Raw genomic sequence first — 13,469 nt, 5'->3', positions numbered from 1 at the left:
GGCCCTCATGTCCCCATTTCTCTAAACTTCTCTCTCCCTCTCTTTCTCTCCTTGTGTGCTAGGGTCTATCGATGAGCAGCTTACTACTGTTACTGCCGAGAATACACATTGTGACAACTGTTGTTTCCTATAAGCAATTCTCTTGACTTGGCTTCTGAGGCTATTGGAGTTGAGAAAGACCTTGTGATTTTATATTCTGTAGTTTCTTGGTGGCCATTTGTACTCAATGTTAGTGACAGAAGCGGGAACTATAGGAAAATAAAATTCCTTGCCTTCTCTGGCTAACAGAAATACAAACTCACAGCCTCCTAAGGCAGGAAATGATAGTTTATTCAGTCTCTCTCTCTCCGACCCAAAATAGTTCAGGAAAATCACAATCCAGTCTGCATTTCGAAAGCCTCATGAATGAAATCCCACAATTTCCCTAGTTATATATTCCCGTACCTTGCGGTCCTCCCTTTTAGGAAAATTCTCAAGTCCTTGCCTGGGGATGGTTTGGAACTTTTTACCTTCCCGGCAGCTGCATCTCTAACACACTTTTCTTTCCGCTGAAAAGGGCTTCTATTCTGGACCCCCTGCTTTTGGGGAGGGGAGTGGTGCTTGGCTGTGAAGAGGGTATTTCTTCAAGATGTTAAGGTGAAAAGGGGATGGAAGGAACGCTTGGCCAGCTATGCTATAGTTAACATGTTCTAGCCTGAGCCTCGTCTATGCTAGAGAACCATCTTCCGTATTGCTGCTTGCTATGACAACGCTGCTTCCGGGGAGGAATGTGGGGGCACAGTATTTCTGCAGCGTGATTCCACCATGCAGTCAGGGCATGCTCTCCCCATCCCCTGCTGCCACAGGGCTTCCAAACTGCTGTGGTTCATGTCCCCGAGGTTTCTTTTTTTTCTTTTTTTTTTTTAAAGATTTTATTTATTTATTTGACAGAGATAGAGACAGCCAGTGAGAGAGGGAACACAAGCAGGGGGAGTGGGAGAGGAAGAAGCAGGCTCATAGCGGAGGAGCCCGATGTGGGGCTCGATCCCACAACGCCAGGATCACACCCTGAGCCGAAGGCAGACGCTTAACCGCTGTGCCACCCAGGCGCCCCAATCCCCGAGGTTTCTTGATCAGACGGTCAGAGAGCTACTCGCAAGCTAAGGCGAATGAAGTTCAGAAAATCAACAAGCCCACAGCAAACTCAGATACATCTCTGGCCTTCAGTGAGTTTCAGACGTTTCTATCCAATGGCAGGAGCTTCCCCTCCCAGCCCCTTCCCTGCTTTCCAGTGCGGTATAGGCAGCTTCTCAGCACCTATGCGAGCTAGACCTGGAAAACCTATAAAAGCTGCCTGTCAAGGGGAGCCTGGGTGACTCAGTTGGTTAAGCGACTGCCTTTGGCTCAGGTCATGATCCTGGAGTCCCAGGATCGAGTCCCAGTTTGGCCTCCCTGCTCAGTGGGGAGTCTGCTTCTCCCTCTGAATCTCTCTCTTAAATAAATAAATAAATAAAATCTTTAAAAAAAGCCGCCTATCAAGCCTAAAACCCTCATCCTTGCGTTTGAGGGCATCTAACCAACTTCTCCCGCCAGTCTGCCCAGTATCCCCAGAACATGCTTGAGCTCCACGTGCTCCTTCCTTTCCTGCTGGTGCGCTCAGAGAAACTGCTTGACTTCTCTCCCAGGAAGTCGCTCCCTGCTGTCACTTCTGTTTGAAACAAAACTGAAACAAACCCATTCCAGGAAGCTCATTCTAACCCCCAGCAGACTGAGGGTTTCCCCCGCTGTGCGGCCGGCCCTCTGCCTGTGTAGACTCACACACTTCTGCTCTGGCAGAAAGAATTCGAAAACCCCTGGCCGCAGATGGACACACGCCTTTCTCCCAGTTATTCAGTCAAACGCTGGTCTACGTTCTGCTGTGAGGGAATTTTGCGGATGTGATTAAGGTCCCAGATCAGATAATATTAGGAGATGGGGGGGGGTTACCCAGGGTGGGCCTGACCTAATTAGATAAGCCCTTAAAGTGAACTGGGCTGTTCCTGAAGAAAGAGTCCAAGTGTGAGGGGGATTTCATGAGAGAGAAGTTCTCTGATGCTGGCTTGAAAATGGAGCAGACCACATGGCAAGGAATGTAGGTGACCTCTAGGAGCTGAGAATGGTCCCCGGCTGGTAGCCAGTGAGCAAATGGGGGCCTCAGTCCTTACAACTGCAAGAAACTGAACTTGGCCTACAGCTTGTGGTAATTTGTTAAGGAGCAATTGAAAACAAATGCACTTGCTTTTGTAGATTACATAAGTGTGTATTAGCAGACTGCCAGTCACCAGATGAGAGGGAAAGGAGATTTTAAACTCATTTTTGTACCCCCCGCCCACCACAGTCACAATGTGATGCTATTAGGGAGACCTGCTTTAACTCCTGGTATGTTGGAATCAATGCGAGATAGAAATCCTTTCCCACGAAAGTTCCTGTTAAGCAGCAGCTAGAATCACGGCCATTGTCGAGTGTCTCCGGCCTCCCACCTTAGAAACAAATTTCTGCGCGACTGATATCTTACAGACATCTTTGCTCAGATGCCTCACCAGTCCCATGCACTCAGTAAGTTCCCAAACTTCCTGTCCCCAAACGGCCCCCTCCCCACTCTGAACCCGAGTCCTGTCCATGGCACCTTCAAAGCCCCAGTCTTAGAACTCCAGCCATTGTCGACTCCTTCCTCTCTCTTGCCTCCAAGTTCAATCTGTTGCCGAGTTCTCTCCCTTCATGCCATCCTCTCCATTTTGGTTGTCACTGCCTGGTTCAGTATTTCTCACCTGGACTATTTCAAGGGTCTCCTGGCTGCCCTCCGGGGACCCATCTGTGACAAGCACGGCTCTAATTACGTGCAGGCTCCTTGCAAGGACACTGTTAGCTTGACATTCAAAACTCTGCGTGACTCAACCCAACCTTACCTTTCTCACATTTTCAGAAATTCTTAAAATGAGTGTTTTGCCTACCTTCTAAGTTATTTGGGGATGACCTTTACAAATTATCCTTTAAAACTGTTATTGCTTTTGCAGGTCCACATACTAACTGTGACTCTTCTCTGCAACCTGCAGCTTTTTCGCGTGCATCTTACCGTTACTTTTACTTCAGACTCTCTGCCCTTCCAATTCTCCGCAGTCGGATATTCTCATACCTTGGACTCTTCTGAATATATAGTTGCCGCTTGGCTTGTTGAACTGCCAAGGGGAAATGTGGTTCCAGAGCCAAATTGTGAGTGCCCAGAGCAAAAACCTCATTGTGCTTTCCTTAAGCTCTCATTCCCTCCCCCAGGACACACACCACCATTTTATCCTGCTTGGGGGTGATCACTGGCCTAAACATTGCGACCCGAATCCCGCACGTTCATCTCATAGACGAGGGACCCACAGCTCCCTGTTATAGCCGAGGCCGATTTATTCTTTGGATTTTCGGTGATTTGAACCCGTCACACGCCCTCCTCCCCAGCCTCCCGGGTCCCTAGAGTTCCCGCTTTCTGAGAACCAGATTTGCCTCCACCCACTCTCTCCTCCCTTCTACTTAGGGACTTCCACCTTTCTTCTCTCCCCCCGCCCCCAGCCACAGTGCGCACCGTCATAAGTGATCTGATCTCCAAAAAAAAAAAAAAAAAAAAAAATAGAGAAAGAAAAGAGAAAAAAGCTTCCCAGGGCTCGTCCTAGCCTGGGCAGGTGGAGACGGACCCCGTTCCAGCGCTCCTTCCCAGTGAATTACAGGCTCCCGCTCGGCCGGGCAGCTGGCCTCTCCCTCGCGCGCGAGCCCTGCGCTCCCCGCCTCCCGCTGGGGTTTAATGACCTAAGCAACTTTCCTTGCCACCCCCCCCGCCCTGTCTTGGTACGGCCTGTCCGGCGTTCCGGCGTTCCACACCCCCCTTCTCCTTCCAGGTTGGTTCAGCCCCCGTCTACTCCGGGGTGGTGCTTAGCCGGCGCCAGACCGACCCTCGACTTCGGAGGGGCAGTGCCGTTCCTCTGGGCGCCTCCTCCGCGGCCGCTTCGGCTCCTTCAGCCTCCTCGGCCTCCTCAGGCTCCGCCGGGACCCGAGACCTCGGTGTATGCCCCACCCCTGACCCCGCTAGAGATATGTCCACCCCGGCTCGGCGGCGCCTCATGCGGGACTTCAAGAGGTAAAGCGACAGCGGCGCCGAGGCCGGGGGCTGCCAGGCGGGGCGCAGGGCGGGTCCCGAGGCGGGCCGGGCGCGGGGAGGGCCGGGGGGGGCGGCCCGGAGCGGACGCGAGTGCCGGACTGCGGAGCCCCTGTCCGTTTCCCTGAAGGTTGCAGGAGGACCCTCCAGCCGGAGTCAGCGGGGCTCCGTCCGAGAACAACATAATGGTTTGGAACGCGGTCATTTTTGGGTGAGTCTGCGTTCCGGGAGGTGGCGGGAGGTGGGGGACTCGAGCCGGCCCAGCCTGCCGTCGGGGACCGGCCCCTGGCGAGGACGGAGAGGGAGAGGGGGAATGTTTGGGTCCGGCCGGGCCTAGGCGCCTCCCCGGAGCCTGTGCCTCGATTAGCTCAGTTCCCGCTGCCAGGGGAACCGTTTGGGGTTCTAAGGGGGGCGGAGCGGGGAGTGGTGGCGGTTAGGCGCGGCGGCCTGCGCCGGGTTGCTGAGCCCGAAACATCTCTTGGTAGTGGCTTTCTGACCCAGGAAGGGGTGGTTTACCAGAGGTAGAGTGCGCAGAGCTGGGAATAGCCGAGTCTTAGGGTGAACCTCTTAAGGGAGCAGGGAGCCCCCGAAGCGGGGACTGACTGTTTTTCTCTGTGTTGCAGGCCTGAAGGGACCCCGTTTGAGGATGGTAAGAGAGTTTCTTTACCCACCTTTCAGCAGCCTGACCATCTGGGGGAGAGGGTTCCCAGTCATCCTGGAAGTGCCTCCTACTTAAGAACCCGCTTCTCCCTAGCCTCTGCCTGCCAAAGGCTTGAGTGGACTCCCGTATGTGGCAAGTTGTTCTGGCCATTGTCCACTTGACTAGACCTGCACCTTCTTGCTTGCTTCTTTAAAAAAAAAAAAAAGATCCGGGTAAGGCAATCACTTTTTAGAAGGAGCATCATAGACAGCATTGGTGTTGAGGATTTTTGAGGTTGGGCTGTGAGCCTGCTAAATTCAGCACCCTATCAAGATACTGACTTAGCATCAGCCCAGCCACTTGCTGATAGACTCAGAGACCCCAGAGACCGCCTAGTTCAGAATTCTGCCACCAGGGCAGGGGCTGTGTTCAGCAGGTGCTTAATATGTGTGTTGGATGTTGGATGGGTGCGAGAGTCCCTGGCGCAGGACGATCTGGTTTCTACAATCTGGTGTTGAATGCCTGTCAGCCTCACTGCTCTAAGGGGGTCTTTAATGGTACCTTTAATGGCCAGTTTGAATATAACAGCGTTTCTTATTTTTAAGTAAGTTTTCAGTGTGTTTTTAGCAAGACTTGATGGTCACTGTTCTCAAAGCAGCTTCAGAATTGAGGGGAGCCTTAATGTACTCTCTTGACAAGTGTCCAGCCTTCTTAAAGGTACTATGTTTGTTGCAGTTACAGGATCTTTAATGGATTTAGGCTTGACTTTTAAAAACACGTTACTTGCTTTTTAAGTTGTTTTTTAAACTTTCTATTTTGAGATAATCAGAGATTCATGTGCAGTTGTAATTAATAATAATAATAACACAGAGAGACCTTGTATACCTTTCACCCATTCCCCCACCCCTTTGGTAACATCTTGAATGACTGTACTACAACATCACAACCAGGAAATTGACATCAATCTAGTTTCATGTGCATTCAATTGCGTGCATGCGTGCGTAGTCGTTTTTGGAAAGCTTAATACATTTCCAACACAATTCAAAGCATTTGAACTACCGATTGACATCTTTAATATCTTAGGTATTTAAAAAAGAAAAGGACCTTTGTTATTTTCTTCAGTGACCATCTTCCGTTCCTCATTGAGCATTTGATACACACACACACACACACACACACACACACAAACACATATATATGTATACATACACAGCGCTCCGTTTGAAGGTGGGAACCCAACCACTTTTGCAGACAACTAAGCAGGTACTTACATGGCCGAGTCGGATTGCTTTCTGACGCTACCCGTCCACAGGGTATGATGAAGGAGGGCGACTGCAACCAACTCTCTAATTTGTCTGAAATACTCCGATTTCCCTAGGAGACTGTGGACGGTCACCCGAATACTTTTACCTTCCTCCCTGTCTCCACCCCCTGGGTAAATGTCACCGCTCTTCAGTGCCGCCATAAAAAGAAATGACAGCAAGCGAGTGATTCTAAAGGCATATACTACTTTGGTGCAGTAAATCGTTTGAACTGATCCATAGCAAGAGCTGGCTCGACTTCATTTTCCTCCGCTAGGCTGGTGCTGGTTGTTGATGCCTCAGCACTGTGTGCAGATTAGCTGTGTGTTTGCTTCAGCTCTGGTAGGCTCTATTTTCATTGGCTTCTTCTTTTCCTCCCGACTTTACTCAGATGGCTTTATGCTGGACACAGCTTTATTAATAGTACATCACTTTGCTGGAGGACTGGCTACTTAAATATTTCAAGGGTGCTTCACTCGTTTTAAGTGGTATGAATTGAGAAGGTACTTAAGGAATCCATTATCTACCTGGATCTTCCCCGTTGACATCACCGGTTCTATTTCTGACGATGTGTATCTCAATACCGGCGTTACTGAAAGGAACTACTCCAGCTAAATGGCAGTACACTTTTCTGATTCATTCTCTTGAGCAGTCTGCTATCCATGGATGCTTCCCCGGGTGTCTAGAACATGGGCTGTGGCTACAAAAATATATTTTGACCATTTTTTAATACCCTTTATTTACACTTAGGGAATTCACTAGAAAAGACTGATTTAGGGACAAGTGGCATCGTTGATCCTGCTGTTCCCAACATGTTATATAAATCAGCAACCCCAAAACTACTTTTGCTGTTTCCTTGTAAATCATTTGTGGTGGACATTTCTGAAACAGCCAGGCCCCAGTTAAAGAGATGAAGACTTAAGGAACTCTTGAAGGTATTTTGATTTAACTTCACACACTTAAAGCGAGAGGAAAATGTTCTCAAGAACTTACACTACCAGACAGAACACTGGGGGGCAATGCTTCCTCATCAAAATACCTTGGCATGTAATGCTAGTACAAAGACTGTGGAATAAAGTATTCCCCGTCACAGCAGCTAAAAATTGTTAGTACACACAGTAAGATACTAGTATTTGCTTTTTGTAAGAATTTGGTCGTAAGTCTTTTAAAAATTCATCACTTAAAATCCACTGAGGGTGTTCTTAACGTAAATACATCCTATGATGAAGAGTATTTGGGTATTATCTTAAAAATCACAATTTCTGGTCATCAAAAAAATTTTTTTTAGTTGCACGTACTTTGTTTTCTCCTCCAGGGTCACAAGCTGGTGGCCAAATGGCAGAAAACGCAGGTGTTTTCTTTGGCCGACACAGTATTTTCAAAAATTTGAATTTGTGAATGTCTTTTGCAGAACACACACTCGCTAGTCGAACCATATCACTCCTTATTGCCATACCCCTGCCACTGGACGCATAGAATTTTCCCAGTCCCCGTGTGTGGCTGGATGGATTGGTACTTTCCTTACAATGCTTTGGCCTCCTCAGAAGGATGAGCAAAAGCAGTACAGTTGGTGTACAACAATGGTGAGGCTTAAGTGCTCTGTTATTTTAAAGCCTAACCTAAATATCCAGCGGATTAACTCTGGTCTCAACTGCATAATATTCTAGGATTTTAAATTTCCTTAGCATTTGTTTCGGGTCTCAGAAATTGCGTTGAGGGTTGTATTAAAAAGGTTCCAGTAGTACAATGTGGCTAAAAGTATGAACTCTCCCCTTCTAAATAAGTATTTGAAATAAGATTTGGGGTAAGCCCTAATTGATATTCAAGCAGACATAAGCACGTTGTTTCACTTCCCAAGATAGTAAAGGAGCTGTTCGAAAAGACTTGATTCACTTATCTGGTAGCTAGTGTTGAACTTCTGGGCGAGTACTAGGCAGAAAGTTCAAGTCAAGGGTTTCGAGAGCCACCAGCCTACATACTCAACTTGAATTCAGCTGTGAGCATTTGCTGTCGATCAGAAAGAGTCGTATTTCGTATTTAAATTCATTAATTGTATATTTCTTACGGATGGTCAAGTTGGGATGTGTGGTTTTTGCCTCCTTCGGTTGGGTCTAGGGATGTGAAACTTCAGGATTATTGTAGCTACCGTATTTCTGGAGCACTGACTTTGTGTCACTGTGCACATTTCCCTCATTTAACCCTCACAACAGTGTAATGTGGTGGCTGCTGTTACTAACCCCATTTGACAGACGAGGAATTTGAGGTTTAGTCGAGTCCAGTGGCTTCCGCAAGGTCTCACAGCTAGTAAGCAGCAAAGCAGGGAATGGAGTCTGGGTCCGACGGCAAGGCTTGTGCTCTTGCCACTGTGTTCTACCGTTTCCACTTAGGCCTGTCTTACGTGTTGCTTTGCCACTTTGGGATATCATATTGAATGATGGTCTTGATTTAAAGTGCCCGGGACTAGTACCTGTGTGCTATTAAATCCGCCCACTTTTAGAGCAATTCCGTGATGATAAATGTCTTACCTATAATTTAATCAGATTTCAGCATTGAGCCCAATGTGTTTATACTTGAGAAGCATAAGGAAGCTCAAAGTTTTGAACTCTCTGACACTCAACCCCACTTTTTCCTGCGTATTATAATACCAGCGGCACTGAAGAGGGAGAACCAATACTTCTTCCTCAAAAAATAGGAAGATTCACGACCAGGTGGTAATAAGGCGAAGTATGTTCTGATAGACTGTAGCGTGTTTGTTCATCCCAAAATATTTCACTCTTGGCCCTGAGTTATACAGTATCTTCAGATCTGGCTTTCACGCAGTTCAGGGAGTAACAGTAGTTTGGGGACTGTGTCTTTATATGTTGCCGTTTAAATTATTCTGCAACTTGAACATAGGTTCATCGTACTAAGGGCAACTGTGTTAGCAAATGCTTTCCTGCGCGTTTGCCCGTAGGAAACAAACTTTGGTGTTGATATGTAAGCGATCCAGCAATAGAATGTGGTCCCTTTTGCTTAAGTGGCGATAAACCTGTTGATGGAAGGAGGAGATTGCCAGCTCTGAAGGAACCAGTAACAAAGTATCCTCGACCTCAAGTGTGGGCTATAGCATTAGAATAGATATATTAAATGGACCAGAGTAATGCAGTGGGACGTCCATTACCTTAGGCCGGACAGTGATTCCCTAAGTTTATCTGAAGAGATTTCAGTCAGGAAAAAACAATTGCCCGATTGTTTTCTTGGATTTATTAAACCCAATAAAAAAAAATATTTTGAAGGAAACAGTCTCCCCAAATCAGAACGTCCTACAGTCCTCGAATGAGATCCAGTTTGTTCATTCCTTATAAATAAGTCTATAACCTAGTATACGTCAGGGCCTCCTGCTACCTGAGTTGACACGTATTCAGGGAAAGTAAATTCATTTCAGTAGTAGCCTAAACAAACATCATTAGAAAGATAAATTTGCTGGAGACACGAATGCAATCTAATGTGATTTTTAAATTATTTCTGCCATTAATTCCCTCCATTAGTGTGAATAATTGAGTTGATTTTATAGTGAAGTGCCTTGTGAGTCATACTTAAGGATTTTTGAGAGAGACTATAAAGTTTTTTCTGGCTTACATTCAATTATGTTTTCATTATAGAGTCGCTATTCTATGAAAAGGAGCCAGTGAACACTTTGATACTTATTCCCTTCCATTTTTAAAGATAATTTGGTTATCGATTTGTATTTCTAGCATTGATTTTGGAACCTTTGTACTCTCGTTCTCTCTAGCCCACGTCAGAATCACTGGAGACTTTAAGGTGGCGGCTGGTTAAAACAGGCCTCTGAGGTCTCTCAGTCTTCTGAGGCATGAGTGCCAAATTTTGGCTCTAGTTTCTTGTCATTTTAAGGATATCTTCAAAGTGGACAGTGGCTCAAGTTATCCTGCACGCAGTACTTTTGAGTTTAAGACAACTGTATTTAAGTTCAGGCGGGAATGACGGCAAAGCAAAAGAACAAATCCCCTTCGGAAGCGGCGGTTCTTATCATATCTGTTAATTTTTAGAGCCGTTCCTGGAGCTCTTACCTTACCTTGTGTCTACCTGGTCTTTCTTTCCTCTCTACCCTGTATCTTTGCATTATTTCGTTTAGTACTGGGAAAAAAATGTCATGTAGCATTAAAAAGAAAGTACTGCTGAACAAAGTGATAAATCTGTTTCTTAAACCTTTCTTTTCTAACTCCAGGAACATTTAAGCTTACAATAGAATTCACTGAAGAATATCCAAATAAACCACCTACGGTTAGATTTGTCTCTAAGATGTTTCATCCAAATGGCAAGTATCACTTTAAAGCAATATTTTAAACCACACTGTTAATTATGGGAGGTGTTCCACGTTGCCTGGGTATTTGTCCGTAGTACCTGAGTATTTGTCAGGCATCTTGCCGTTCCCTGAAAACAGCTCGTTCGCGATGGTCCCCTTGCCGTCGTGATCTCTAGTCCTAGACCGCAAGCGGTGAAGGTCCTCTGCCTCGGCCGGGAGTCTGCAGGCCGCCTGGTTTGGATGATCGTCAGCATTCACCTACTGCACAAAAATAAGGACGCTCTCGACGTTTCCTTTTAATGTCGGGTTGGGGTAGTCTTGTGTTGTGACTATGTTCACAATTTGGAACTATTTCGAACAATAGTTTTCAACCCCAGGTGCAGATCACAATTACCGTGGGACACTGTAAAAATAGAGAGGCCTTGGCCCCACTCCAGACCTCCTGAGTGTGAGATTGTGTGGCTGAAGGCTACAGTGTATTGGAAAAGCAGCGCGGGTGATTCTAACTTACATTCTGCTTTTTTGGCTAGTAGTAAGCCTAGAACAGCTTGCTTTTTTATTCGGGTTAATAAAGTATTTTCCGGCATATCAGGCATTTTTTTATCTTCATGCCGAAATGAGACCTTGTGAACGCCGAGCTCTCTTTTGTTATTTCAGATAGGAGACAGAGTTTGCAAATTTAGTGGAATACATTCCCCACGTGTCTGGATGGCTGGGGACCCTGGTGGAAGACGTGTACGATTTCCTGGTTAATAGGGCAGTCTTTTCAGAAGAAAGAGCCCTGAGTATCTTCTAGTTTTATACCAATTATATTTGACAGTCTTTGATTATTTCGCTAGCGATGATTAGGACTCTTCTTAGGAAGGTAACTGAGAAGCAGTTTAGCAATCTTTTTAAACCTCACAAGCCAAGTATGCTTGACTCTGTTTGTCTTGACTGTGATGTTAAACATCTTACTGGTTTTATTACACGTAACGTACCTGCTTCTGTGCTCTTAGTCTATGCAGATGGTAGTATATGTCTGGACATACTTCAGAACCGCTGGAGTCCAACCTATGATGTGTCTTCCATTCTAACATCCATACAGGTGAATTTTCCTTCATGTGACCAACTATGGCCTTTGATACGTTTCTGTTAGCACTTGAATTGTTTCTGAAAGTCCTAACTTAAGGTAAAGGGCAGGTCATTAAGACCCAAGCTCCCAGAAAACATGCGTTTGCCTGGCTACTAGCAGATCGATGTTACTCTAGGTTAGTATGCTAAGAGAGCAACTTTTGTTTTACTGAGGACCATTCAGTTGAGTGTTTTGAATATATGTGTATATGTATATTTTACATTGAGGAACTGACCTTTTACAAATTGTCTCTATAGTCCCTATTGGATGAACCCAATCCCAATAGTCCAGCAAACAGCCAGGCTGCTCAGCTGTACCAGGAGAACAAGCGGGAATATGAAAAACGTGTTTCTGCGATAGTAGAACAGAGCTGGCGTGACTGTTGACCCGGGTGCAGCAAAAGAAGAAGCCGGTCATAAGGAAAATATATATTGATGTGTTTGTCACCTTCCTGTTCCTCAGTGTCATTACATTACTTTATTAAAAGCAAAATAGCTGTCGTGCTGTTTCCATCTTCCCTTGCCGAGCTTTTCCGACCCCTTCTCCCCTCTCCTTGAACATCAGAAAACACCCTCTACGAGATCAAATGTACTGTACCTGGGTTACGTGCGAAAATTACTAATGCTTCGTTCCTTTTCTGTTGTGTCTCATCTCCAGTTTTAGGGCAGTATTGTGTCACTGTACTTTACACTAAGCTTTGAAAGTGAATCGTTATACAAGTGGTGCTTATGCATAGCTTGATGACCAGGATGTTATTTTTAACAAAAGGATCGCTAAAGTGTTTCATCCTGGCTGGTCCTTCACTTGTGTTGGATTTAGAAGTGAACGTTTGGAATATGGCCTATGGAAAACGGGGACAGACCCATATAAACACCCATTCTGAAAGAGCACTGGAGGCTACAAATGCTATTATACTAAGATCTAACCAATGTGAATTACAAGACAGTTTCTACTGGTACAAGGAAAAAGTTAAAGGACCCAGCCAAAGGAACGCAGCAGTAATTGTAACTGACACATCCTCTCCTTGCAAGATACTCACTGGGCTCACCCATGCTAAGTTTCAGAATACTGAAGTCTTCTGGGTTTCGGCTTTTTAAAGAGGTGTGGGAGCAGAGGAATGGAAACAATCATTAGTTTTTAAGCTAGGGAAGGTGGGAGTTCCTTTAATCTTTTCAAGGGAGCAGTGCCACCCTAGATAAACTGCAATCCCCCATCGTTTCTTAAGAGTTTTCATTCACCCAAGGAAGGGACCGTATCCGTGGCAAACTATTTTCCACTCAAACCCTGAGTTAATGCTGCATGCTTTAGTTTCGTCTTCCCTTTCAGTGTTAGAAGAACCTTGAAGTCACGTTTGTGATTTTTCTTTGGCTATTTATACTTTAGACAGACAGTACCTTTAAGTAGCAGTGTGGGACAAGCTCGTACATGTTTTGTCTAATGTTCCATCGTCACCTTTTGTGCATTTGTCACTCTTCTAAATCTAACTTTGCACAAGTAACCCATGTAAAAAAAATGTACATTTTTCAAAACTTGTAAATAAAAATAACCTTAAAATTTTGTAGTCAAGGTATAATTATATTTTAGCTCACTATGAACTTTTAGTGTTAACTTATTGGAATCTCACATCTACTCACTTTCCCCCTTGAAGCAAACATGGTTAAAGAAAAATACACACGCTGGGAGAGGAAAAAGAGGAGTAGATACTGTTGGAGAGGACCTCCTTTCTTGTCATAAGTGTTAATGCTTTGTCTTTTTTTAACGTTTTAACAAGAATGTAAAACTGTTAAATAAAACAAAGTTCCTTCAGCACATAGTATGGTCAATCAAGCGAATGAAATGGCTTTGGGAAGGGGGGTGATAAGCACACCTGGCTATTTACTGGTGCCCCCAGAGACCAAGACCGCCCTTGTTGATCCTGACAGTCCACCCCTTGAAGAAGCCCTAGCTTAAAAACAAAC

The 13,469-nt window shown here is 45.6% G+C and overlaps 1 protein-coding gene across 1 annotated transcript; it reads left to right on the top strand.

Moving 5' to 3' along the window:
• The first annotated feature begins 3,887 nt into the window (after positions 1 to 3,887).
• Positions 3,888 to 12,011, top strand: UBE2A (ubiquitin conjugating enzyme E2 A). The gene is made up of 6 exons (XM_045790688.2): positions 3,888 to 4,135; positions 4,284 to 4,364; positions 4,777 to 4,802; positions 10,320 to 10,409; positions 11,396 to 11,484; positions 11,769 to 12,011. Exons 1-6 carry the CDS (start codon positions 4,092 to 4,094, stop codon positions 11,895 to 11,897), a joined length of 459 nt encoding a protein of 152 aa, XP_045646644.1. The 5' UTR covers positions 3,888 to 4,091; the 3' UTR covers positions 11,898 to 12,011.
• Positions 12,012 to 13,469: the final 1,458 nt, after the last annotated feature.

Source organism: Ursus americanus, chromosome X (genome assembly GCF_024610735.1).
Source record: "Ursus americanus isolate L20-20 chromosome X, mUrsAme1.1.p, whole genome shotgun sequence".
Taxonomy (NCBI): domain Eukaryota; kingdom Metazoa; phylum Chordata; class Mammalia; order Carnivora; family Ursidae; genus Ursus; species Ursus americanus.
The sequence above is the reverse complement of the archived record's forward strand: the minus strand, read 5'-3'. Positions and strand labels throughout refer to the sequence as shown.